This window comes from Narcine bancroftii, chromosome 3 (assembly GCF_036971445.1).
Source record: "Narcine bancroftii isolate sNarBan1 chromosome 3, sNarBan1.hap1, whole genome shotgun sequence".
Taxonomy (NCBI): domain Eukaryota; kingdom Metazoa; phylum Chordata; class Chondrichthyes; order Torpediniformes; family Narcinidae; genus Narcine; species Narcine bancroftii.
Window position 1 is genome coordinate 161,342,011 of NC_091471.1, and position 25,679 is coordinate 161,367,689.

General features: G+C 41.6%; 1 protein-coding gene across 7 annotated transcripts in view; it reads left to right on the plus strand.

The window, feature by feature from the left end:
- LOC138757784 (netrin receptor UNC5C-like) overlaps window positions 1-25,679 on the plus strand; it is a 369,257-nt gene that overhangs the window by 291,802 nt on the left and 51,776 nt on the right. For all 7 annotated transcript variants that reach the window (XM_069925675.1, XM_069925676.1, XM_069925678.1 and 4 more), the window contains exon 5: window positions 16,858-17,038. In XM_069925675.1, coding sequence (XP_069781776.1) covers window positions 16,858-17,038 — 181 coding nt within the window. The remainder of the gene's footprint in view (window positions 1-16,857; window positions 17,039-25,679) is intronic.

Consider the following 25,679-nt stretch of genomic DNA (forward strand, 5'->3'; position numbering starts at 1 on the left):
ATGCATTTAAAGTAGATAGCCAGGAGGATGCGAACTAATATGTTAGAGCAGCTAGTGAGAAAGAGGAGGATTAAGGTCATGCAGGGACTGCATGTAGAGACAGAAATAAAAGGTTTGTATGTGATAGAAATTTTCTCAGGGTGTTTATTTTAATGCAAGGAGTATTGATGGAAAGGCATGGATTGACACATGGGATTACAGCATTATTGCTATTAGTGAGACTTGGTTGCAGGAAGGGCAAATCTGGTGGGGTTCTGTTGCTTCAGACATGATAGGAGGGTGGGATGAAAGGGGGAGGAGTGGCATTGGTAGTCAGGGAAAATATCTCAGCTGTGTGGTTAGGACAGAGAGGAGGACTTGTCTACAAAGGCCATATGGCTGGAGCTGAGGAATGGGGAAGGTGTAACCACACTAATAGTATTGTATTATAGACCATCCAATAGTCAGAGAGAATTGGAGGAGCATATCTGTGGAGAGATAGCAGACCGATGTAAGAAGCAGAAAGTTCTTATAGTAAGGAATTTTAACTTTCCACATCTTGACTGGGATTCCCATACTGTAAAGGGCTGAATGCTTGGAGTTTGTCAAATGTGCTCAGGAAAATGTTCTTAATCAATACATAGAGGTACAAATGAGAGAGGATGCAGTACTTGTTCTACTATTAAGGAACAAGACAGATCAGGTGACAGATGTATGTGTAGGTGAACATTTTGGGTCCAGTGTCCATAATGTCATTAGCTTCATTTATATGGAAAAGGGTAAGTCTTGCCTCATGTTGGGATTCTAAATTGGAGGAAGGCAAATTATGTGGAAATGAAAAGTCTTCTAGGAAGAGTAGATTGGGATATCTTGTTTTATAGCAAGGGTGTGATAGGTAAGTGGACACCCTTCAAGGGAGAAATCTTGAGAGTGCAGAGTTTGCATGCTCCTGTTAGGATTAAAGGCAAAATTACCAGGCAGAGGAAATCCTGGTTTTCCAAGGGATATTGGTGATCTGGTTAAGGAAAAAGAGAGAGATTTATAGCAAGTACAGGCAACTAGGAGCTAATGAGGTACTTGAAGAGTACAGAAAAAGCAACAAAATACTCAAGAAAGAAATCAGAAGGCAAAAAGAAGACATGAGGTTGCTCTGGTAGATAATATGAAGGTAAACCCAAAGAAGTTTTATAAGAGTAAAAAGATAGTAAGGGATAAAATTGGTCCCATAGAGGATTAGTGATCAACTATGTGTGGAGGCTCACAAAGTGGGGGAGATCATAAACAGGTTTTTTGTGCATCAGAATTTACTGACATAGTGCATAAGGAAGGAAGGGAAACAAACTGAAGTGTCATGGAACACATGGAGGAGGTGCTTGCTGCTTTACAGACTGGATTATGGGCTGGATATGATATTCCCTCAGACCTTGAGGGAGACTAGTGTAGAAATTTCAAGGGCCTTGGCTAATATATTCAAAATGTCCTTAGCCACGGGTGAGATGCCAGTAAAATGGAGGGTAGCTCATGCTGTCCCTTTGTTTAAAAAAGGCTCCAAAAATAAACCAGTTAATTATAGTTTACTTACTGATGCCAGTGGTGGGTAAATTGTTGGAAGGAGTTCAGAGAGCAGGACGTATAGGTATTTGGACAGTCATGGACCGATTAAGGATAGTCAGCGTGGATTTGTGCGTGGTAGGTTGTGTTTAACGAATCTTGCCGAATTTTTCGAGGAGGTTACCAGGAAGGTAGATGAGAGAAGGGCTGTGGATGTTGTCTACATGGACTTCAGTAAAGCCTTTGACAATGTCCCACATGGGAGGTTAGTTCGAGAGGTTCAGTCACTGGGTATTCAAGGAGTGATTGTAAACTGAATTTGAATTTGGCTGTGTGGAAGAAGACAGAGAGTGGTAGTGGATGGTTGCTTCTCAGATAGGAAGCTTGTGACTAGTGGTGTGCCTCAGAAATCTGTGTTGGGACCATTGTTTTTTATTGTATATATCAATGATCTGGATGGTATTGTGGTGAATTTGATCAGCAAGTTTGCTGATGACATAAAGATAGGAGGTGGTGGTGTCAACAAGGATTTTCAAAGATTGCAGAGGGATCTGGACCAGCGAGGAGAATGGGCCAAAAAAATGGAATTTAATGCAGGTGATGTATTTTGGAAGGGCAAACCAAAGTAGGGCACTGAGGAGCGTGGAGGAGGAGAGAGATCTGGGAATCCATATATGTTATTCCCTGAAGGTTGTAAAGAAAGCTTCTGGTATCTTAGCATTGATAAGTCAGAGTCTAGGAGTTGGGATATTGTGATGAAGTGATTAAGACATTGGTGAGGCCAAATTTGGAATATTGTGTGCAGTTCTGGGAGCCTAACTACAGGAAGGATATCAATAAGATTCAAAGACTGCAGACAGGATTTACTATGTTATTGCCAGGTCTGCAGGGCTTACAGGGAAAGATTAAACAAGTTAGGACTTTATTCTGTGGAGTGAAGAAGAATGAGGGGAGATTTGATAGTTGTTTCCAAGATTTTGAGAGGTATAGATAGAGTATATGCGGATAGGCTTTTTCCACTTAGATTGGGGGAGATGAATATGAGAAGTCATAGCTTTAAGCAGAGGGAGAAAGGTTTAGTGGGAACATCAGGGAGAAGATCTTCACTCGAGAGTAGTGGGAGTGTGGAATGAGCTGCCATTTGATGTGGTGAATGTGGGTTCAATCGTGTGTTTTAAGATTAAATTGGATAGGTACATCGATGGGAAAGGCCTGGAGAGTTATGGAATGGAAGAAGGCCTGTGGGACTAGGGAGATGATAGTCAGCACTGACTAGAAGGGCTGAATGGCCTGTTTTCTGTGCTGTAGCTTTCTATGGTCCAATGGTCCAACTATTGACCAGGTTTACATATTGCTACACAGAAGGAGGCAGTCTAGTTCATCCATTCCATACTAGTTCCATGGAGAATCAACTACCATTCCCATTCCCCCTCTCTTTATTCCAAACCTATTCCCTCTCTCATACTCATTGTTACGTCTCTGAATTATTTAGGAGGCTTCTTCAATAACTTAGAGATGTAAGTTTCAAATAACAGAAAAGAATTTACTTACTGATGTCTTCTACCATCTCAGAAAACTGTTCACAAGCTTACTTACATACACCCCACAGTGGTGCACTATAGTTACTACAATGAGGAGAGTGTATTCTTACATGGTTACAAAATAGTTCACATTATCCTGACTAAATGCATCCCTCCTTCTCAAGATAAAGAAAAATTGTGTTTATCACTTTCTTTCCAGTGCAACTTAAGTAACTGAACTTGTACACTAGTTTATTTACACAACTATTTTTAAAATAGTTCTTATCAATACCATACTGGCAGTATGTGACTTTGCCATCTTGTGGATTTAGCTGCAACCATTGGGCTCTGTGTTGCTGGTGCACATGTAGGTGATGTAGCTTGTTGTGCTTCACCTGACAACTGCTGTGTTGATGTTTCGGTATTAGTGGTTGTGGTCTGTTCACTTGATACCTCACTTGATATTGGTGTTGCAGACTTTGCTGGTATTTAAGCTTTCTGCTTCATCACATCTTGTGTTGGGCGGACGTGAATTCTGTTCCTCCTCAGCTGATTACCAGAGTCTGTCTCAACAATGTATGATCTTGGTGTCTCAGCTTTTCTGATGACCTTTGCTGGTGTCATTGTTTCAACATCGACTTTTGAATATGCACATGCTGTCCTCTGAAGAGTTCTGGCAATGTTTGTACGTGTTTGTTATAATGCTTCTTGCGTGTCAACCAGTCTTCTTTTGGTTTCCTCCTGGTCTTCAGAAGGGTGTATTTTGCTTGGCAGAGTTGTTTTATATCTCCTGCCATTTAGAAGTTCTGCCGGGGACTTCATGTCAGCCCTTAAAGGTGTTGCTCGTAATGATAGAAGAGCTAGGGATGGGTCTTCTTTTGTTTCACAACACTTAACTAGTGTGCATTTTACAGTTTGCACTGGTTTTTCAATGAACCCATGTCCTTTGAGGTAGTATGGGGCTGATGTAGTGAAAACAAACCCATATTCTGCAGCCAGCTTTATGAATTATTGTGATGTGAACTCTGTTCAATTATTACATATTAATTTCTCGGGTATTCATTGTTCAGCAAGGAACACTCTCATTTCTGAGGAGACAGTTGATGCTCTCAGGTCTTTCACCATTTATATGAATGGAAACTTAGAGTAGTAACAGGCTACTATTCTTGATTCTTTTTTTGTTTGTTTCTGTTGATCCTTTTGGATATTTTCTTCACCTGGATCTCACAATTGACAGAAATCAACTGCAACTCCTGACAGCTATCCAGACCTATAACTGCTGGTCCGTCTGCATCTACTACATAGAACGAACAGAGGATGTTCTTTCCCTTATGGCAACTGTTAATCTTAGCTCTCCCTGGCTGCTTGATCATGGGTCCTCCATAGGCTGTTAATGTGACATTTACTGTTTCCAATGCACCGTCTTTTAGATACCTTTTATTATGTTCTCTGGGAACATCTGGCGGTAGAGTCTGAGTGGAAGGACGTTGCTTTGAGATCCAGTATCCGGCTTCACCTTTAGATAAATATCGTAGGCTTGTTCTGGATTGTCCTCTGTAACTTGTCTGCAACTCGCTTCCTTCTTTCATCTTACCTGACATTTTGTGAAGGTGTATAGATTCTATGTCCAGTATCTGGGTGTCAGAGTCCTTATTGTTGTTTCCTTTTATGTGGTGGATCTTCTTGTTTTTTCTCTTCACTGGCATTACTGTTTTCTTCATAGCGGACTTGCACAACTTCGCCCAGTGGTTTGCTTTACCACAGGCTCTACATTCAGAACCATATGGGGGGCATTTGTTTTGGTTATCAAAGGGGTGTTGTCTTCGGCACCTCTTGCAGGTCTTGGGGGTTTGCACTTTTCTGATTGTGTTCTTTATAGCATCAATCCCTTGTTTTAGCTGGGGATTTAATTTACATCCTTGTGGCTTTGAAGGATTTGACTGTGTCTATATCTTCAGCCAGTTTCAAGCTATCCTTCCCTATAAGAGACTTTTTCACTTTGGGATGGGCACTCCCCCATATTAGTTGATCAACTAATCTTTCCTCTATATCCTTAAATCTACATTTTGCAGCAGCAATTTTTAGTCTAGTGAGGAAGTTATCAACAGTTTCATCAGTGTCTTGCATTAACCCTTGAAATTCATAGCGTTTAATTCTATGATTAGACCTGGGTTCAAGGTGAGAAGCAAACTTTGCAAATATCTGCTCTGGATCATTTTTCTCCAGCTCCGTAAGCTCCCAGCTATTAAATAAGTCAAGGCCTCCCTCCCCTGTCCAGAGAAGTATATAACTGACCTTCTCCTCTGCTGTTGTATTTTTAAAATAGCTCTTGAATGCTAAATTCCACTTCTGCTGAAACCTTTTAAACAATCCAACAATGTCTTCAGCCTCCCCGTCCATCATTGGGTGAACTAATGTTGCTCCAGCCATTTTTTTTTCAGTAATGTTTTTTCTCTTCTACATCTTTGTATTTCAGTGAATTACAATCAACTGTATGGCTTTATTCTTGTTCTTTTATACGACTGCCACCATGTTATGTCTCTGTGTTACTTGGGAGGCTTCAAATAAGAGAAGAGAGTTTACTTACTGATGTCTTCCACCATCTTGGGAAACTGTTCACACACTCATATACATATACATATGTCCCACAGTGGTGCACTACAATTACTACAGTGAGAAGGGTGTATTCTTACACAGTTACAAAATAGTTCGCATTTTCCTGACTATATAACACTCATTAACTCTTCTTTGCCACTTACCTGTACTAAGGGATAACTTGAAGTGAGCAAGTAGCCTATCGGGATCTAGGAGATAACCAGAGATCCTGGGAGTGAAGTGTAGGAACTTAACCAGCCACAGGGAGAAATTACAAACCGCACACATACATGACCTGAGGCCAGAATCAAACCTGGATCTGTCGAGCTGTGAGATTGAAGCACTGCCAGCTGTGTCAGCCAAAAAGAGGATAATTCCATTGTTCATCATTAAAAAAGAACCGTGGAATATTTTACTTACCCACCAGTGTCTTTATTTAACGTCATTTCTTAATGACACATGGAAGCAGAGAACTTATTGCTTAAGTTTCTTAATCGGGAGTTGAACCAGTACAGCCCTTTTTGCACAGACATTTCAAGTCATGTATAATTCGTCTTTAATATGCCTCACTTACCTGTATAAAGGCAAAGAAGGCGTATTGGAAGGTCATTTCAGACCTGTCTTTTATCTGCCAAGAGAGGTAGTGTCAGAGGCAAACCAGGGCGAGTCTAAAAGGGTGAGCCTTGTTGTCGGGTCCAAATGGGAAAGAAATGTGAATTCATGATGATGCCTTATGTGTGCGACATAAATGCTGTTTTGATCAGGGAAGCATGTTAAATTCAGATTTTCACTGTACAAGTCTCCACTCTAATTGCTTAATAAACATAAGTAGAGTAAAATTGGGAAATCGTGATTTAGATTACATCTTTCTTTCTCTCTCCCTCAAATTCAACACATTGCTTTACCTCTAAGCAGACAGAAATTTAAGAAGTTGACAGAAAACCTAAAATCCCTCAGGCTATTAAAAAAATCCCACTATTGTACTTTAATAACCCATGAGACGAGCCTTGGAATGTAAAAGGCTTTTCACAAATACTTATCATCTCTTGGACCACGTGCCACTGATGTTGGACTGCAGGTCTATGGGGTGGGTGCGGGGGGGGGGGGAGTTTCGTACACAAGAGAATTTACCTTAAAGCAAGCTTGGCCCTCTCCGCATATCACCTTTAGGCACGACAAGTTTCATAACATAATGTAATACGAATCTAAAGTGGTGATTGTTTCTATAATGGTGTTCATTATGTTTCAGAACAATATTGCCCGGGTGGGGGGAACATCAGAGTTACGTTTCAAGTCATGTCTCTTGTGTGTGTAATTAAAACTGTACGCCATCAACCCCACAGCAACAATCAGCCTGGAGATAGCGGCCCTTAGTTGAGAAAGAGGAGGGGGTGGGGTTTGAAAGGACTTATGAGGGGCCTCCCAGGAAGAGGGGGTATCACAAGGTGTGGTCATTGATGAGATTCCGTGCACTCTATCATGCGCATTTGTACAGAACTAGTACCGATAGAGCTGACAAATCATGTATACACCTGCTACTATCCCACACACAACTACCTCACAAGAACCATTAAACAATATAGCGAGCGCTGTTACATCCTCCCCCTAACTTCCAAAACCCAGTCTCACAACTACTTGGAGGAAAACAAAATTGATCCATTTTGATGCACTTGTTTAAAGACAGATACACATTGTCATGGATGGTGGCGAGAGCAGTCTGGTGCTCTCAAATGAACAGTGACGTCGGATATAAATGTACTGCATTCCCATTATTGCTTCCTTGTCCGTGTTGGTCCTCTAAATGTGTATGGCTGTAACAGATGGAGAGATGGATACCTGCATTTTACCCTCTATTCATATCATTCACTTGTTTAAAACAGATGCTTTTCCAAAAAAGTATTAGCCACTAAATTACTTTGTACAAGACCTTTTGCTGACTGCAACTCAACTCAATAGACTTTTAAAGTGAGATGTGACACCACGAGAATGATTTTGGTCTAGGGATTAATAGATGAACACATGTAAAATGATCTATCCCCCACTACCCAGCTTGACAACAACACGTTGCAAAGAATTGTTACCAACAAATGTTTACTGAAGTAGGAACAGGTGTTTTCCCCATATGACCTGCCCATATTTTCCCCTCTCGGATCCATTCGGCGCTCTCCTTTTTCAGCATTTTTGGCAACAATTTAGGCTGACATATTCTTAAAAATAATGATAAATCTATCATCCTTTAAAGGAAATATTTTTTGGGGGGGGGCAACAATATCTGGAAAGGATCTGCTTACTTTATGTATCTTAGAAATTTGATTGAGCTTTAATAATAGAATACTCCGAAGAATATCATTGCCCGGCATGTATGTTTTACATCTGTAACAATATTAATATATGGGGAGAATTTATAAGATTTAGAGTAGGTCACATACATACACACATTTTAAAACAGATCTTGTTTGAAAGACTGAAGAATTCACATTGCAGGATCTCTTGGAGAATGTAAGCACCTTTCACAAGTAGGTGTTAATTGAACTGATGTCTGTCAGTCTTCTTTGGCTTCGCTTCGCGGACGAAGATTTATGGAGGGGGTAAAAAGTCCACGTTAGTGTCTGTCAGTACCCTTTCTGCAAAGTGCTCACAGAAAGATCAATTCTGGATTGTTTACCTAGATAACAACTTGAAAGAAGAAAGAACTCCTGTTGTTTTGCTCAGGAAGGTGGGGGTTATACAAAGCATGAGTCACATGCTCTCTTTGGAGTTTCAGTTGGAGAGAGAGGGAGGGAGAGAGAAGAGAAACCCTCTCAGCTGGTGTGTGTGTGTGTGTGTGATACAGTGCAATCCAGGAAGAACTGATGAAAAGTTCCAAAATGAGTGGATGGCAGGAAGTGCTATCTATCTGATGTTTCTCTTGGAATAAGAGGAACAGCAGGAGCTCTGTCGTAACCTGAAAGAAAGAGGTTACCATCCGCAAAACCCTGATGGGGCAAGTTTCACCAGCGAGACCCTGAGGTGACTAGTGGTGGTACCTCACTTGTGGAAATCCTGGAACAACAAATATCTCTCTCTGCAAACCCTCCAAGAAGCTTCCTGAACAGTAAACATTTACCTTTCAAGCACCAAGCCTGGTGAACTTTACACATGTTAAAATCTGTGCACCGTATGGTGATTGTCTGCAACCAGAGAACTTGGAAGAAGGAGAAGTGAGATTGAACTGTGAACCAAAGAACTTTTCTTAAATCCACACACACAACCATTACATACACGTGTACTTAGAATTAGAAGGGGGCAATTTGGGTTAATATAGAGTATAGTATAATAATAGAGAGAAGTTAAAGTTTCAATCTATTTTCATGTTTTAAGTTGATTAAAAATAACTCTTGTTTTAAAAACCACTTGTCTTGGTGAATGCCTATTGCTGCTGGGTTTTGGGGTCCTTTGGGCATCACACTAGATGCTGACGCTGCTGTCACATACATCCCGTCTCTTTTGCTCCAGGAAGTCAGCTTGCTGTGTAAAAGGACTCAATGACCTGGCATTTCTTCTGTTCTGTATGAACAATCAAGCTGGCTTCCAGAGATGGGTCATGTATATGCCAATAACGCGGGACTTTATTGCAAATTGGGCTTAGGACTGAGGGGTCAGAGAGTTAACTGAGAAACACACAGTTAAAAATACATCACCCTTGGATTGTATATCCACGTTCTTCTATCTTGTTCCTTTAAAAATGCAGTGGTCTGAAGACAAGAAAATATTAATTCTAAACAAAGATTGGATGTGTAATCATTGTTTTCTTTGGAATGAAAGAGGACAAGGAGAAAGTTAAATTAGATCTGAAAAATTATGAGGTACACATTCAGAATAAGGTGGAAGGATTTACAGTATTTCCTTTAGCAGAGAAGTCAAAGCCAAGGGCAGAGATTTATAAGTAATTGGTCAAAGAGTTCAGGTCATGGAGTCATGCAGCACAAAAACAGGCCCTTTAGCGCAACACATTCATCCAATCTAAGGTGCCTACTGTTAGGTCTGCTTTGTTCGAGAATGAGTGAGTCAGACACCAGACTGAGTCGAAATCAAGGTTCTTTATTACCGGATTGTAACATTTGCAACTAACAGTGTTAGTTGGAGAAGGCGCATTCTAACGATATCAGCAAGTGGTGTTTTTTTATACCTCAGGACACGTACTTAGTAAATTATCATACCATTACATTGTCCAATGAATAAGCTGTTGCTACCTTTCTCTGTTAGTCTGCTGCTCATCAGCTTGTTATTGCCACACTTATCTAGAGCGTACAAGGTCACACCTGCATCCTATTACTCCTTAGTACTGGGTGACTCCTTCTCTGGTCCCAACTCATGATGTTTTTACCTTACACTACCCAAGCTCCTACCATGTGCCTATATTTGTTCCCTATCCCTCTGAACCTTTCCTATCCATGTACCTTTGAAACATGGTAATGTACCCACCTCCACCAATTTCCCTAGCAACTCATTCCACAAAAACGTACCACCCTTTATGTGAAAAAAGTTGCATCTTAGGTTTCATTTAAATCTTGAGACAAATGATTAGGGCAGCATGGTTATCAAAGTGGTTATCACAATGCTGTTACAATGCCAGCGACCCGGGTTCGAGTCCCGCTCTGTCCGTAAGGAGTTAGTACATTCTCCCTGTGTTTGTGGGTTTCCTCTGCGTGCTCTGGTTTCCTCCCACTGTTCAAAAATTTACTGAGGTTGTAGATCAATTGGGTCTAATTGGGGCAGCACAGGCTCATTGGCCAAAAGGGCCTTTTACTATATGGTCTGTCTAAATATAAAAAGGTGAAAAAATTAAATGTAAGAATTAACCACACATTCAGGGATCCTGAGTAAAATGGTGAGAAGGTGAACAGACTCAACAGTGCAGTCAGTGTCCATGGAGTGAAAAGACAGTCAGTATTTCAGGTTGGGACCCTGTTTTTAGCCTTACAAGTCCCTAGGTTTATCAAATTTCTTTCAAACTAAAGAAATCCAATTTTGGAATTTTCACTGACCCGCCTCAACAGGATTAAGGGGAGGAAGTTCGACTTTTTAAATATTCCAAGATTAAGCTTCTAGCATCATTTGAGAAAGAATTTCCCAAAGCCTCACTGCTCTCAGAGAGAATAAAACATCACCACACCCCCCTCTGTGTAAAAAGTGTGACACTTAGTTCTACACAGGCACACCACTTCCACACTGCATGATTTTTCCAACAACTTTCTGGCTCTTGAACCTCCCCCATGACATCATAACCCTCACGCCAGTTCCTGGCCACCAAAGATCTTTCACCGGAGAAGATGGCCATGAGAACAGTGCATTGGAATAATGTCATTCCCATGTGGAGAGATCTGGTGATTCTGTAATCTGTGGGATGACCAGTTTGGGAACTGAACAGGAGATCTTCCTCGACATGTTGCTTTGCTGATGTGCCAAGAGTGTACAGCCCATTCAGACCAGCAAACTTTGAAATTTTTTTCATTGAATTAGAGATTATAAGCCTGTGACCAGCAAAGTTTGCTATTATGGACTACAATCATATGATTACATAAAATCTCACTGCCTGAATGTTCACTGGCTGGATTCAAGTATCCCTAAACAGACAAGTAAGATCTTTCAGAGAAACTTGATTACAATCTTTGCTGTTGTAGAAGGAATGTCTTCATCTGGAACTGAAGTCCAGATTTTTCATCATGCTATAGAAAAGATGAGGCTGCAATGGAGAGAGTGCAGAGGAGATTCACCAGGATGTAAACCTGGTGCTTCAATTAAGACGCTGGGTTTGTTTTCTCTGGAATGCAAGAGGCTGAAGGAGAACTTGATGCCACATGATGTAAACATAAATGATAATACCCATAACAGAGTTAACAAAAACAAGAGGGCAGATGCCCAGTCACATTCGGTTATAACCTTTCAGCGTTGGTGATCAAGTGCAACTAGGAGATTGCAGAAAGGCTGCTTATCCTAATCCGTGGGGAAAAAATGCTTTCCTTATATTTATGGACACGTTCTTCTATTATCAGACTCATGAATGGTCCTCTCATTGGTAAAAGACAATGCCCTTGCTTTGTTTAATTGTACTTTTTGGTATATTTTGCATTTTGTCATAGTAACATAATACTGCACTACTTTGACCCAGGAACATAATATTCACTCTTTGTTTTATTATTACACTGCCTGCTGTACTAAGTATGGGTTCACTTGTCTGGATGGCACACACATTCACTGTTTCGTGGCACAGATGACAATAAACAATTAAAATTAATTCTGCTACTTCTCGCTGGCCCTGTGTATAAATACAACCTCACTTAATGATAAATTGCTATAGGTTTCAGTTGTAGATGAAGCTTTCTAGCCCAAAACGTTGTCCATTCATTTTCTCCCTCTTATGTTGTTCTGCCCACTGAGCACCTCCAACAGATTGTGTTTAGCTTCAGATTTCACCAGCTTGCAGTCACTCATATGTGTCTACATTTTAAATGCTGGTATTCCTCGTCTTGACTTCATGTTCCATCTGGTGAGGGGAGGGAGTTGGCGAGAAACAGACATATTTTGTCCAATTACTTTCTGGTCAAAACCCTGAAAGATTAAAACAAAATTGTGTAGAGGATGTGGTGAATCTGCAGAGAGATGTAGGTAGGTTAATTGGGTGTGTAAGGGTCTGGCAGATGGAGTACAATGTCAGTAAATGTGAGATCATCCACTTGGGAAGGAAAGAAATAGAAGATCAGATGATTATTTAAATGTTGAAAGATTACAGCAAGCTGTTGTGCATAAAGATCTGGGAGTGCTTGTGCATGAATTGCAGAGGGTTGGTTTGTAGATGCAACAGAGAATCAAGAAAGAAATGGAATGTTGTTCTTCAGTGCTGGAGGGATTGAATTTAAGTGCAGTGAGGATCAGCTGCAACTGTGCCGGGCACTGGTGAGGCTGCACCTAGAATACTGGCACCAGGTGTTTCTAGAGATGAGGTGGGTTAGTTTATGAGGGGAAATTGTGTTGCCCAGAACTATATTCACTGGAATTTGAAGAATGAGAGGGGATTTTGCAAAAATGTAAAATTATGAAAAGAATAGATAAGCTGGCAGGTGAGAGTTACAACAAGAGGGCATAACCCCAAGATTCAGGGGACTAGATTAAGAACAGAGATGAGGAGGAACTGCATTTCCCAGAAAATAGTGAATCTGCAAAATTATCTGCTCAAGGAAGTAATAGAGGCTGCCTCATTAAATATATTTAAGACATGATTAGATCGATTTTTGCATAGTAGGGGAAGTAGGGATTACAGGCAAAAGGCAAGTAGGTGGAGCTGTCCAAGATCTTATTAAACGGTGGAGTATGCTCAACAGGCCAGATGACCGAATCCTGCTCCTGCTTCTTGTTTTTATGAGAGCTATGAATGCAATGGGCTCATTTGTTCAAATTAAAACTCAGAATTGATGCACAATGTTAAGAGAGAATGTTGATGCTGGCCAGTAGAAAGAAATAGAGCTGGGATTTGGCAAACAAATAGATTTGAAATATATATTAATTCCTAATAGACCCCCTGCTGACTTGGGTTTAAAGAGTGCAGGGAAAAGAAAAGCAGATAAACTCTGATCAACTCATGAATTATTTAAATAGACGGAGTTATTGTTGGCCAATTGTTCATAGCTATTGACCTTGGAGAAGGCGCAGAGAAGAATTCTGAAAGCAAAGTACCATTGGGGGTTTGTAAAGCAAGAACTAAAGGAATTACAAATGTGAGCTTTGAAATAGATGTAAGGTGAAGCTTTGGGTTAAGTCATAGAATCATAGAACCATACAGCATAGATGAGATTCTTTAACCCTTTCAGTTGACTTTCTGGACTGGTCCAATTTGGTCCATACTTCTAAATCTATCCATATATCTCTCCAAATTTCTTTTGATCTATAGCTTTCTCTAGCAGTTTTTCCAGATATTGACTACTGTTTCAATGTGGTTCCTCAGGTCCCTCGTATGTTTTTCCTTTTTCCCCACGAACTTATACCCTCTTGTTCTAGGATAATTTACTCTGTACTAAAGCCCTTCCAAGTGAAGTGCCCTGAGCGGTGGTGTTTGGCTCGGGTATATCCAGGAGGACACTGTGAATGCTCAGTGTCAGTCACTGACTCCAAGAATCAATCCTTCTATGATGGTTAAGTTTGCCGTCAGATCTAGATGGTACCTCAAAGGAAAGATGTTACTGCTGTCTCAGGACATCAGTGAGAGATGGTGTGCACTGGCCCTGCAAAGTTTCACAGGAAAAATCAAATGCAAACCCAGCAAGTATTCAGCAACTTAAATTAATCCCGACACAGAGGAGTCTGTTATTTGACTGCACTGAAAAACAAGGTCATCTCATGTTTAAGTTTATTATCATCTGACTGTTCATAGGCAACCAGATGAAATAATATTCTCTGGGCCACGGTCGCACACATACACAGCACATGTATTCATACAGAGATAATTTAAACTAAATTAATATAAATATTTTGGAATAATTTACATGCTTACAGGATACCGTTCTAAAAGATGAAACAAACTTTGCCAAGGTAAGGTGACTGAGACACCGTAGGTGTATCCTGACTCTGCCATGCCATCACGTCAAGGAGAGTTCTGATCCCCTGACTGGTTGCTGTTGCTTCACTGCATCTTAAGCCAGTAAGCAAACTGATCCCAGCCAATCCAGGGAAGCTTTTGAGACCTTCCGAAAACCTTCCTCACAGCCGGGAAGGTGCTTTCATTCATATCATTTCCCCTCCTGACTCAGGAGGAAGTCATTCGGCCCATCAAATCTATGTCAGCCCTCAGAGCATCTGTCAGCCTCATTCTCTGGCACCAGACAGCAACCTATTGTCTCTCACATGCCCCTCTGCCCTCTCTCCCATTACTTCTCACTTTCTCCCCTAGCCTCCCACTTGTATCTACTTAGTACCTCTTAATTTTTAGCTTCTTCCCCTTCATTCCCCCCTCCCCCAACCCACCTTTTTATTCAGACGTCAGCCTGATTTTTGATATTCCTGACAAAGGGGCCCAGGCCCGAAATGTTGTCTGCCTTTCACTTCCTATGGATGCTGCATCACCTGCTGAGTTTCTCCATCACTTTTGTGTACTGCACAGGACTCTAGCCTTGTCAGACACCAACATGCCATTCAACCACCTTCAGTTGTCAGTATAACTTTAGGATTTAGGAAGAAACCAAAGCATCTGGCAAAAGTGCACAGAGTCCTGGGGATAACACACAGCATATAGGTTCAGGATTGAATCCAGGTCCCTGGAAGTGTGAGGCAACAGCTCTACTGTACTGTAATGGTTATGGAATGTGCAAGCTCCCACAAACACCATGGTTAAGGGGACATCAATGGTCAATATTGCGGTGACAGACTTTGCACAATTCTCCTGCCAGTTTTCAGTTGAGATATATCAAAGTGGTGGGATGAGGCTCACATCGGAGAGCAATGCTATCACCTGGTGGTCAGTACACTAACTGCCTGGGACAGAAAGCTCGCCTGGATGTGATGGACAATTTAAATTTTAATTCAGACATTCAGCATGGTAATAGGCTCTTCTGAACCACGAGCTTGTGCTGCTCAATTACACCCAATTAACCTACAACTGGTGTACATTTTGGAAAGTGGGAGTAAACTGGAAACCCATGCAGTATAAAACTCCTTACTGACAGATTCATATCCGGGCTTGCTGGTGCTGTAATAGCGTGGCACAAACCGCTATACTGACCGTGCCGCCTAGCTCGTCATTTTCATCTTATCATTTCCTTTCTTTAAACAATGCAACAACCCCACCTCTACTCAAACGCCCTCAAGATACCCCTGAATTTTAAGAGACATTTAGATGGAAATATGAACAGGCAGCGAATGAATGGAGATGGAATATGTGCAGGGAGATGCATGGTTTAAATTAGTTTCATTGTTGGTACTGACATTGTGGGTCAATGAGTGTCACCACATTAGTGGTTGTTATAAGGTAAGTAATTAGAGAGCAAATTAAATAGTAATTAGTTTGGAGAACTTTCTCCGGGTACTGAATTGAATTGCTTATTGTCACATGTAGCAAGAAACTGGGAAAAGCCTTGTTTTGTGTGCTATCCAGGCAAGTCAACCCATACTTAAATTCAATAATAAAGCTCAAGGTATTGTGTTCCAGAAAATCAAAAAATGCAGGGTGTAGTGTTACTGAGACAATGTGAAGAATGTAGTGAAAATACAGTTAAAGCAGTGCAAGGCCATGATCCTTTACCAATGAGACATTGCACATGACAATAAAGAATCCTTGAGCCTTAATGATCAAAGTGTGAAAACTAATTTCCAGCCCATGTGTTGTTGAGCTGTGCATGGAAACCAAACTGGCTCTACTGGCAGGAGCAAACAGTAAAAAAGTATCTCCCTCAGAGGTGACTGAGATGTGGGATCTCCTCTACCCAAAACCATAAGAAACTGCAGAATGTTGTGATTTTTGCTCAGGCCATCACAACCTCCTCTCCCCCTCACTGCCTCATCGACTCTGTCCACAAGTATCACTGCCTCAGAGAAGCAGCCAACATATTAAAAGACTCATCCCACCATGGCCACTCTCTTTTCTCTCCCCTCCCATAGAGATGAAGATTCATGGATGTGAGATCATGCACAATTAGATTCAAGGACAGTTCCTTTCCCTCTGTTATCAGGTTTCTGAATGAACCACACACCGGTAAAATAATGCTGTCTTTGCTCTGTTCCATCTGATCTCTCTCTACATCTGTAACTTTCCAGTCTGTACTCTGCTTTTTAACTGCTGTACTATGTTTGGGTTGATGAGCTGAACTGCTCACAAACTGAACTTTTGCACTGTTCTTCAGTGCACGTGATCACAAACTTGAACATGAAGTGACTGGAGCTGCTGGAACCTGGAACAAAAAAAAATGTCATGCTGGATGAACTCAGTGGGTTGAGCAACAGCTGCAGGGGGGTAAAGGAATTGTCACCTTTTTTTTGCACTAGGATTACTGTGGATATTAACGATCTTGTGTATTTATTGTCTCATTTCATTTAATTCAATTAGTTTACTGTTATAGTTTTTCTTAACAAGTACCTGTTTGGCTGCAGCAAGTAAGAATTTTGGTGTCTATGTGCATTCTACAATGTGTATGACAATAATATCATAATTGGACTCTCAATGTGTGGCTTGTTCTTGTATACTCAGGTGGAGTGGTTGAGGAACGAGCAAGTCATTGACCCAATGGAGGATCGGAATTTCTACCTGACCATTGACCATAACCTGATCATCAAACAGGCCCGGCTCTCTGATACTGCCAACTACACGTGTATCGCTAAGAACATTGTGGCGCGGCGCAGAAGTACGACTGCCACTGTGATTGTGTATGGTGAGTTGGCCCATTGGCCTGATGCAGAGGGCATTGTGACTATAAGCTGTGTGATGTTCCAGTGCAGTCAGCAACAAAAGCACATTTCGAATGAGTCACCTTCCACTATCTCTACACTGTTCCATTACCAATCTTGGCCTCTCCCTCGCCATACACAAACCTGCAGGAGAAACTCAGCAGGTCAGCATGTATAGCAAGTAAAATGTAACCAACATTTCAGGCAAGACCCCTTCATCGAGGTGTGAGCAGAAGCAGGCAGGTCCCTGAATAAAAAGGTGTGTGGGGGGGGGGGGAGGGAGGGGGAACATGAGGGATAGGCAGAGGAGAACAGGCTAATAGGTAAGAGGTCATAGATGGATACGGGTGGGAGGGTAGAAGAAAAAGAAGCTGAGAAGTAATGAGGAGAGGGTAGCTCCCTGATAGGAGAGGGAAGGGGAGGGGGTGGGGAGGAAAGGAGATAGAGAGATTGGGAAAGAGAGAAATTCAGGGAAGAGGTTAACAGAAATTGGAGAAGTAGATGTTAATACCATTTTAATGATGTGGCCACTCTCCGAGCAGAAACTCTTCAGGCCCAAAGTGTTGGTGGCCCTTTCCTTCCTATGGATGCTGTGTGACCTGCTTAGTTTCTCCAGCATGTTTGTGTTTTGCACTCAACCCCAGCATCTGCAGACTTTCTTCTTTAACTCCTCTCTTCCTCTCCCTTGATGTTTTCTCTCCATTGACAGCCACCAGCTGTCACGACTTCAAGAATTCCTTCCTTAATCCCTTCCTTTGGCCCTTCACCCTACCTTAATCATAGACCACTGAAAAGGCCCTTTAGCCCAACTCACCCATGTCCACCAAGGTGACATCCTGGCCTTGTTTCATTTGCCTCCATATTGCCCAAACCCTTCCTATCCATAGATCTGTCCAAGTGACTTTTGTACCTTGTAATTTGTACACTTCTACCGTTTCCTCCTGCAGATTGTTCTAGATACCATGCACCCTTTGTGTGAAAAAGTTGTTCCTCATATCTCTCAAATCTCTCCCCTCTCACCTTAAATGTATGTGTTCTCGATATCCTGGTGTAAAGACAATGTGCAATCGCTTTGTCGCATGCCACTCATGACTAAATGAAGTAACCCTTCAGCCTCCTATGCTCTGGGGAATAAAGATCCAGCCAATCTTTCCCCTCCCTATAATTCAAGGCCTCCAGTCCCAGAAATGTCCTGACAAATGCCCTCTACCACCATTAACTATGGATGTGTAATCTCTGGAGATGTTCCTTTGTTAAAAGTTAAAAGTGCTATACAAATGCAAGACGTCATATATAAAAACTGGAGACATTATAACAGAGGCTCTGACATCATGGGAGAGGCAATTAAGTGTCATGTAGAAACAATAGTGTCAATGTGGAGAATTCTAATAAAGGCAAGAACTGCATTTCGATAGCACCCAAAAGGTCCCAAAATACAACCAACAATGTACTTCTGGTCATTGTTGAAATGAAAAACAGGACTGGCACACAGAGTGTGTGAAATTATTTCTACTTAACAAACAGTAATTGATTATTGAAAATATTACACGGGGGTGCACCTTGTAAAATCTCTCTACCACTCTTTAGGGAAGATACCTCCTCCTGTGAAATCCTTGTAATTAAATTAATCATTTAATTAAGTCATCCTTAACTCCATAATTAAATGATTTGTGGGATCTCATTGAAGAGGTATTTTCAAAGTAATCAGTTCCTAATTAAATTGTGGTTCTACTTCCAGGTTGGATCACAGGCCTAATCCTTCACTGAAGGCCTTGATTAATATTTATTGCAGCAACCAGTGTCGGCACCCTCCTCTGAGACCCCATCCCCTGCACGGAGACTCTGGTCACAACGAACTCTGCGGGGAAGGCTGTGATCATATGCCTAGTGCCAGTGTCCTGAAACAGATCTTTGAAACTTTCACAGCAAGAGATCTCCAGGAGAAATTCCTCCAAGGATGTTCTCAATACCTCCTTCAATAGATAAAGGCACAGAACACTACAGCACAGAAACAGGCCCTTTGGCCCATTTAGTCCATGCTGAATTATTTATACCGCCTCGTCCCTTTGACCTGCACTTGGACCATTGGTCTCCATACACCTTTGATCCATGTATTTTCTGATGCTCCAGGATTAAATTCCTAACCCATTCAACCTTTCCCTATATCTAAGCTCTTCCAAGTCCTAGCAACATCCTTGTAAATATCCTCTGAAGTCTTTCAATCCTAGTGATAACTTCCCTGTAAGTACGTGTCCAGAATTGGACGCATACTCCAACATGGCCTCACCAACTTCACCATAATATCCCAACTCCTCTACTCAATACTTTGACTTATGAAGGCCGGTGTGCCAAAAGCTCTCTTTACTATCATATCTACCTGTAAGCCACTTTTAAGGAATTATGTATCTGCAATTCCCAGGTCCCTCTTTTCTTCCTCACTCTGTGGTACCCTATCATTAACTGTGCATGTCCTACCCTGATTTGTCCTCCCAAAGTGCAACATCTCACAACTGTCTGCATAAAAATCCATCTGCCATGTTACAGCCCATTTTTGCAGCTTCCCCAGATTCTGCTGCAAACCACTACACCCACTAATCCTCATGTCAACTCAAACATTATCATCTAAGCATTGATATCAAGTTCCAGTTCATTATTCTCTGACTGTACATATACAACCAGATGAAACAGCTTTTCTTGGACCACAGTGCACACACAGAATACACAGCACATTATGATTACATTTATACATAAGTATTTATATATATATATATATATATATATATATAAATACATATATATATATATATATATATATATATATACATATATATAATATAAAATAATTATAGTTATAAATTTTTTGTGATTATTCACTTGGTTACAGGATACCTTTCATCAATCTCACAGCCTGTAGGAAGAAACTATTTCCCAGCCTGGCAGTCCTGATTTTGATGGTCTGATACCTCCTTCCTGATGGTAGTGGGTCAAAAGTACACTCCCAGTGAATTTCATCAATAGAGGGGAGGGAGACCCCAGTGATCTTGGTCATTTGAAGATCCCTTGTATTAGATGACAAAACACAATGGACCCAGCACCAATTCCTGAGGCACACCACTTGTCACAGGCCTATAGTCTCCAATCAGAGATGCAGTCCTCTACTACCATATTTTGGCTTCTCCCACAAGCCCAATGTCTAACCAAATTTACTGCCTCATCTGGATGCCAAGGGACTGAAAGTTCTTGACCAACTTTATGCAGGACCATGTCAAAGGTCTAATTAGGAGAGGACCCTACCACAGCAGTACATGCAAGCCAAACCCATAGAGTGAGAGGAATGCCAACTCTTCCAAATAACATTTACCCTGCCCATACCACATGTGACAAAGCTGACAGATAACATACAGAACTAACTCTTCAGCCTCTTTGGAATCCAAAGAACTGGAGTGGAAATACATTTTCCTGATCCTGAAGGACCTCCTAAGGTTTATCAAAGTTTTCTGAATGTCCATATCCACAGTTTAACAGGTAACAGTTTCAACCAGGTTGTTTTGATGTTAATCCAGAACCTGTCCCCATTAGGTGATGTACAAGTATCTGGAAAAATGCTTAAGACCTTACTTAGATGATAAAGCTTCATCCAATTTGACGGGCTATATCACATCTCACATGAGCAGAGCTTTGAAGGGGTCAGTGATAAAAGTAGCTGGTGAGAATGGAAAGGGAAAGATTTAAAGGGAACCAGAGCGGAACTCTGGTGGATGATGTCAGGTTATAAAGAATCCTGGTGAACAAGGGAACAATAGACAATGATAGGTGAAAGAGTTCAGCTGTTTTAATCTTAGTATGCAAAGTTTTTTGGGCGACAGTCCCCTCCAGATTGTTTATATGGAAAGGAAGGCGTGCCTTTGAGGCCCAGAGGTTGCAGTGCACTGCAAAGGGTACACTTACCTGACATAACAGGAGAAAGAGGTGTGAACCTCGCTGCAAACCAGACTCCCTGAGGGCCAAGGTGATGGGAGACAGGTGAAGAGAAACAGTGAAAACAGTATCTAAGGTATGGCAGGTATGGCATGTGCCCTGGGCACCACTTGAAGGGGTTGCCATTGAGCAGTTTCTAATAAAGTCAGACAAGCCCCCCCTTAGATAGAGAAAATATAATTTTCTTCAGCTGTATGATCTATCTTTGACTACCATGGATGAGAAGCACTAAGATGGCCAGATTATTCAACTACTTACATAAATTATTAGGTAAAAACACAGTGCTGAGAGCTACATGACCACATACCTCACAATGCCATTCCTCAGTGTCAACTGGTAGTAAGACCATTCTCTTGCATAAACTGGGGAGGTAGTCTAGAATTTTGAGCAAAATCTATGAAATTTAATGTTCTTATTAAAAGTCCCATTTCCTTATTTTGGAGCATTGTATAAGAAGACCATGAAATGTTTCTTCACGAAGAAGAAGGAAAATGGAGCTGAAGGACGGAATGGACAAAAGTTGGAGGGGGTGGAAGCCAAGAAGTCGAGCAAGTTCTTTATGCCCTTCTTTGAAAATCCAAGAACAAGTAGTTTGACACGTTCCACGAAGTTGCCTGCATCTGCTATAAGTTTGTTAGAATCTGAAGGTGGATGAAGTATAAATGTGCCACAAGTCGAGGAGTAAGTCAAGTCAGATAAATCTGAGTATGACGAGATTAAGAGTGAGGCTGCCACAGAGAGCGTGGACATAACAGGAGGAGAAGACGATGATGGTGATGTTGAGTTTATTGACAAGATTTTACCTGATGAGATTGAACCTGACAACACTGAACCCAGTGAACTGAATGGTGTCCTGGAACGGTCACACCAGAATTGATTGACACGGTACTTCAGTCACAGATTGAGAAGGAAAAGCAGAAGTGACATGATATCTTGGCAAGAATCCTTCACTGTATAAAATTCCTTGAGAGTCAGAACCTGCAAGGACACAGGGAATTGCTTCAACTAGGCGATGAGTCCACTGTGGGAAATTTTCCTAGCTACTGGCCATCTTTGACCCTATCATAAAAGAACACCTCACTCGTGTGGAAAGTGATCCTGGATCCACGTCTTATCTTTCACCGTGTGTCCAGAATGAATTCATTCACATGGGCATGGCATCCATTGCTCGCCAGAGCTTACTGAGAAGCATTCATAAACCAAAGTACTATGTTCGTCTCGCTTCCTGATCAAGCACACCATGAACAGATGTCAGAAATACTGAGGTACATGGAAGTTAACTTTGAGAGGAAAACAGTCTGTGTAGAGACTCTTTCCTTGGTTTCAACCAAGTAAACTGGAAGGACCCTGAGAGCCTGGTTGAAGACATCTTAAAACAGCTAGAGAAGGACGAATTGGAGCTACAAAATAGTCAGTCACAGTGCTATGACATCAGAGATGAAAGAAACAAATGGCCAATGAGAACGCAAGAGATGCTGGGTTAACAGGTAAGGAGGGAATGGAAAGTCATGAAGGGAACACTCGAATGTCTTCGCAGAGAAATGGATGAAAGGTTCATTCGTTTGCACAACGCTGACGTCAAGTTTGGGTTCCCTCTCGATGGCGAGGGACTGTGTTGCGGTACCGACAGTAATGACCTAAAGAAGAAGTGTATTGTTCAGCTCTGATGTCGATGGACAGCAGCGAGGTGAAGAAATTTTAGATGCAGAATGTTATTATCAAGGAAAATTTATTGTTCATTATGGAGATGAGAGCATCTTTCTCAATCTTCACATTCAGCTAATGCTAACCATCGGAGTTTCCATCACCAGCTGTGAGAGATAATTCAGAAAGTTAAAACTAATACTTTTGTATGTGAGGCCCTCCATGGGTCAGGCTCTGTGATCTTGCTCTACTGAGTGTCGAAAGAGAAAAAACTGATAAAACTGACTGATCACATCATAGACCAATTTGCATCAATGAAAGCAAGAAAGGTGCAGTTATAATTTTCATGTAGTACTATAATTTGTTAATTAAAATATTAACGAGCTTGACTTGTATTTTTGAGCTGATACTCTGGTAAAGTTATCTAAAAGATGGGTGTCAGATGTTTGGACAGGAGCACAATTTCAGTGCTTGCCATAGGGGCAATTTTCCATAGATAATGCCACTGGAAAGAAAGGACCAAGGCCTGGAACTGGTGCACCAGCATCATGGCCAGCAAATGGTCAAGATTTTGGGGTGGTCCATGAGCAAAGTGGTGGTTAGTGATATGGAGGATTGAGGCTCCCTTGGAGAGGGATGGGGGAGAGTTGCCAAGAAACTAAAGGGCTGAATGATCAACAACAATAACTCAAAGTGGGTTTGGCTTGAGTCAATGCAGGGATAGAAAGAGAGAAAGATCTGGGGATGGTGGGAGGTCATGGTCTTCCATTCTATTGGTCGCGTCCAGGTCAATATGGTTAAACTTCCCAGTCATCCCTCTGATAGAAGGTCAGCATGGGAAATCACTCCTTCACACGCAAATATCATGTCAGTGTTACTGGCAAGATCACACTGAATGTAGCCTGTCAAGTTTTCCAATCATGTAAAAAACAAATTGGGCTGGTGGTGGAGGCTTGTATAATAGATTCATTTAATAGTCTCTTAGATTGGACCATGGATGTAATAAAAATAGTGGGTTAAAGGTGTTAGGAAGGAAAGGTGTAGATTGTTGTGGAATAGGTTAGCATAACATTGTGGGCTGAAGGGCTTGGACTGTGCTGTAATGTTCTATGATCTGTGAAAATAAATCAGGTTTCAATCTCAAGAGAAAGTCTTAACCTCTTATTGCAGTTGTTTTTGGAATTGTCTTTGATACAACGTACCAGGGGTACTGGACAAAGTGGTAATTCTCTGTCTGCCTTACGGAAGACAAAGGTTGAAGAATTTCATGTATGTTCCATTCTAAATAATGTATTATGTGACAATAATGGAATCTTTATCTTTATTCACCTGTAGCAAGACATAATTTCAGTGCATGTGTATATTGTACAATGGACATAAATTTTTAAACATTTAAAAATCATCATTTACAACGTGTTAGAAGCCGCTTCTGGCGCATGAAGTCTGTCCCACCCAAATTAACCTACTAATTCTGTACGTGTTGGAGGGTGGGAGGAAACCGAAGCACCTGGAAAAAAAAATCACACAAGTCACAGGGAGAACATACAAAGAGCAATTTGAACCCAAGACACTGGCACACAGTGATAGTGTTGCGCTAACTGCTATGACAATAAATTTATTATTATTAATATTAATAAAAGGAGGTTGCTGCCCGCCGAACTGTGAGGCACCAAGATGCACGGTTGGAGGCGATATCAGCCCACTGGCGGTGGTCAATGTGGCAGGCACCAAGAGATTTCTTTAAGCAGTCCTTGTACCTCTTCTTTGGTGCACCTCTGTCTCGGTGGCCAGTGGAGAGCTCGCCATAGAATACGTTCTTGGGAAGGCGATGGTCCTCCATTCTGGAGACATGACCAACCCAGCGCAGTTGGGTCTTCAGCAGCATGGATTTGATGCTTGCGGACTCTGCCAGCTCGAGTACTTCGATGTTGGTGATGAAGTCATTCCAATGACACCTCCTTTGAAGAAGACCGCAGAGCCCACCTCACTGACAAAAGACAAAGGAGGAAAAACCCAACACCCAACCCCAACCAACCAATTTTCCCTTGCAACCGTGCCTGCCTGTCCCGCATCGGACTTGTCAGTCACCAACGAGCCTGCAGCAGATGTGGACATACCCCTCCATAAATCCTCGCCCGCGAAGCCAAGCCAAAGAAAAGAAAGAATATCAATTATGAAATCATAATAATGAAGTACTCTATACAATCTGCTGGAGGAGCTCAGTGGCTCAGTAAGTTTCTCCAGCAGATTATTTGGCTTCAGATTCAACATCTTCAGTCTCCTGTGTGTGAAATGTATTAAGGAGATTGCATTGGTGCTGGTTGATGTATTTTGTTTCATTCATTTATCACCAAGTTATATTGCCCATCCCTCTTTTCCCTGGATTAGAAGACAATGAGTTCAAGTTTAAGTTTATTATGATCTGATTGCACAAGTACAGCCCAACACAACAATGTTCTTTGCTCCGTGGTGCAAATCATGCAAACTCACAGCTAGATGTAACACACATTCAGACAAACACTACATACACAGGACAAATATACATATTTAAAAATAAATATATTTTACTTAAAATTAGTGTCTTGGATGGCCACTGTGAGCTGTTCCTTTGGTCGATCAGCATTCTCACTGCTTGGGAAGAAGCATTTTTTCCCTCAGGCTGCTGGTGTTGAATCTAATCTTCCTGTATCTGTTTCCTGATGGCAGTAGCTGAGCGATGCTGTGTGCAGGGTGGAAGAGTCCTCAATAATTTTGCGTGCCCTCTTCAGACAATGATCCCGGTAGGTCACGTTAATGAAAGGGAGGAAGAACCAGTGATCCTATGGATCTTATGTCCTGTGGATTCACCTGCGATCTAATTCTCTATCGCAATCATACCATACCAGCCAGGAAGCCATCGATAGAGCTCCTGTAGAAGGTTGACATGATGGTAGCCAATAGCCTTGCCTGCTTCAGTCTTCTCAGGAAGTGTAGTCACTGATGCGCCTTCTGACATGTGAGGAG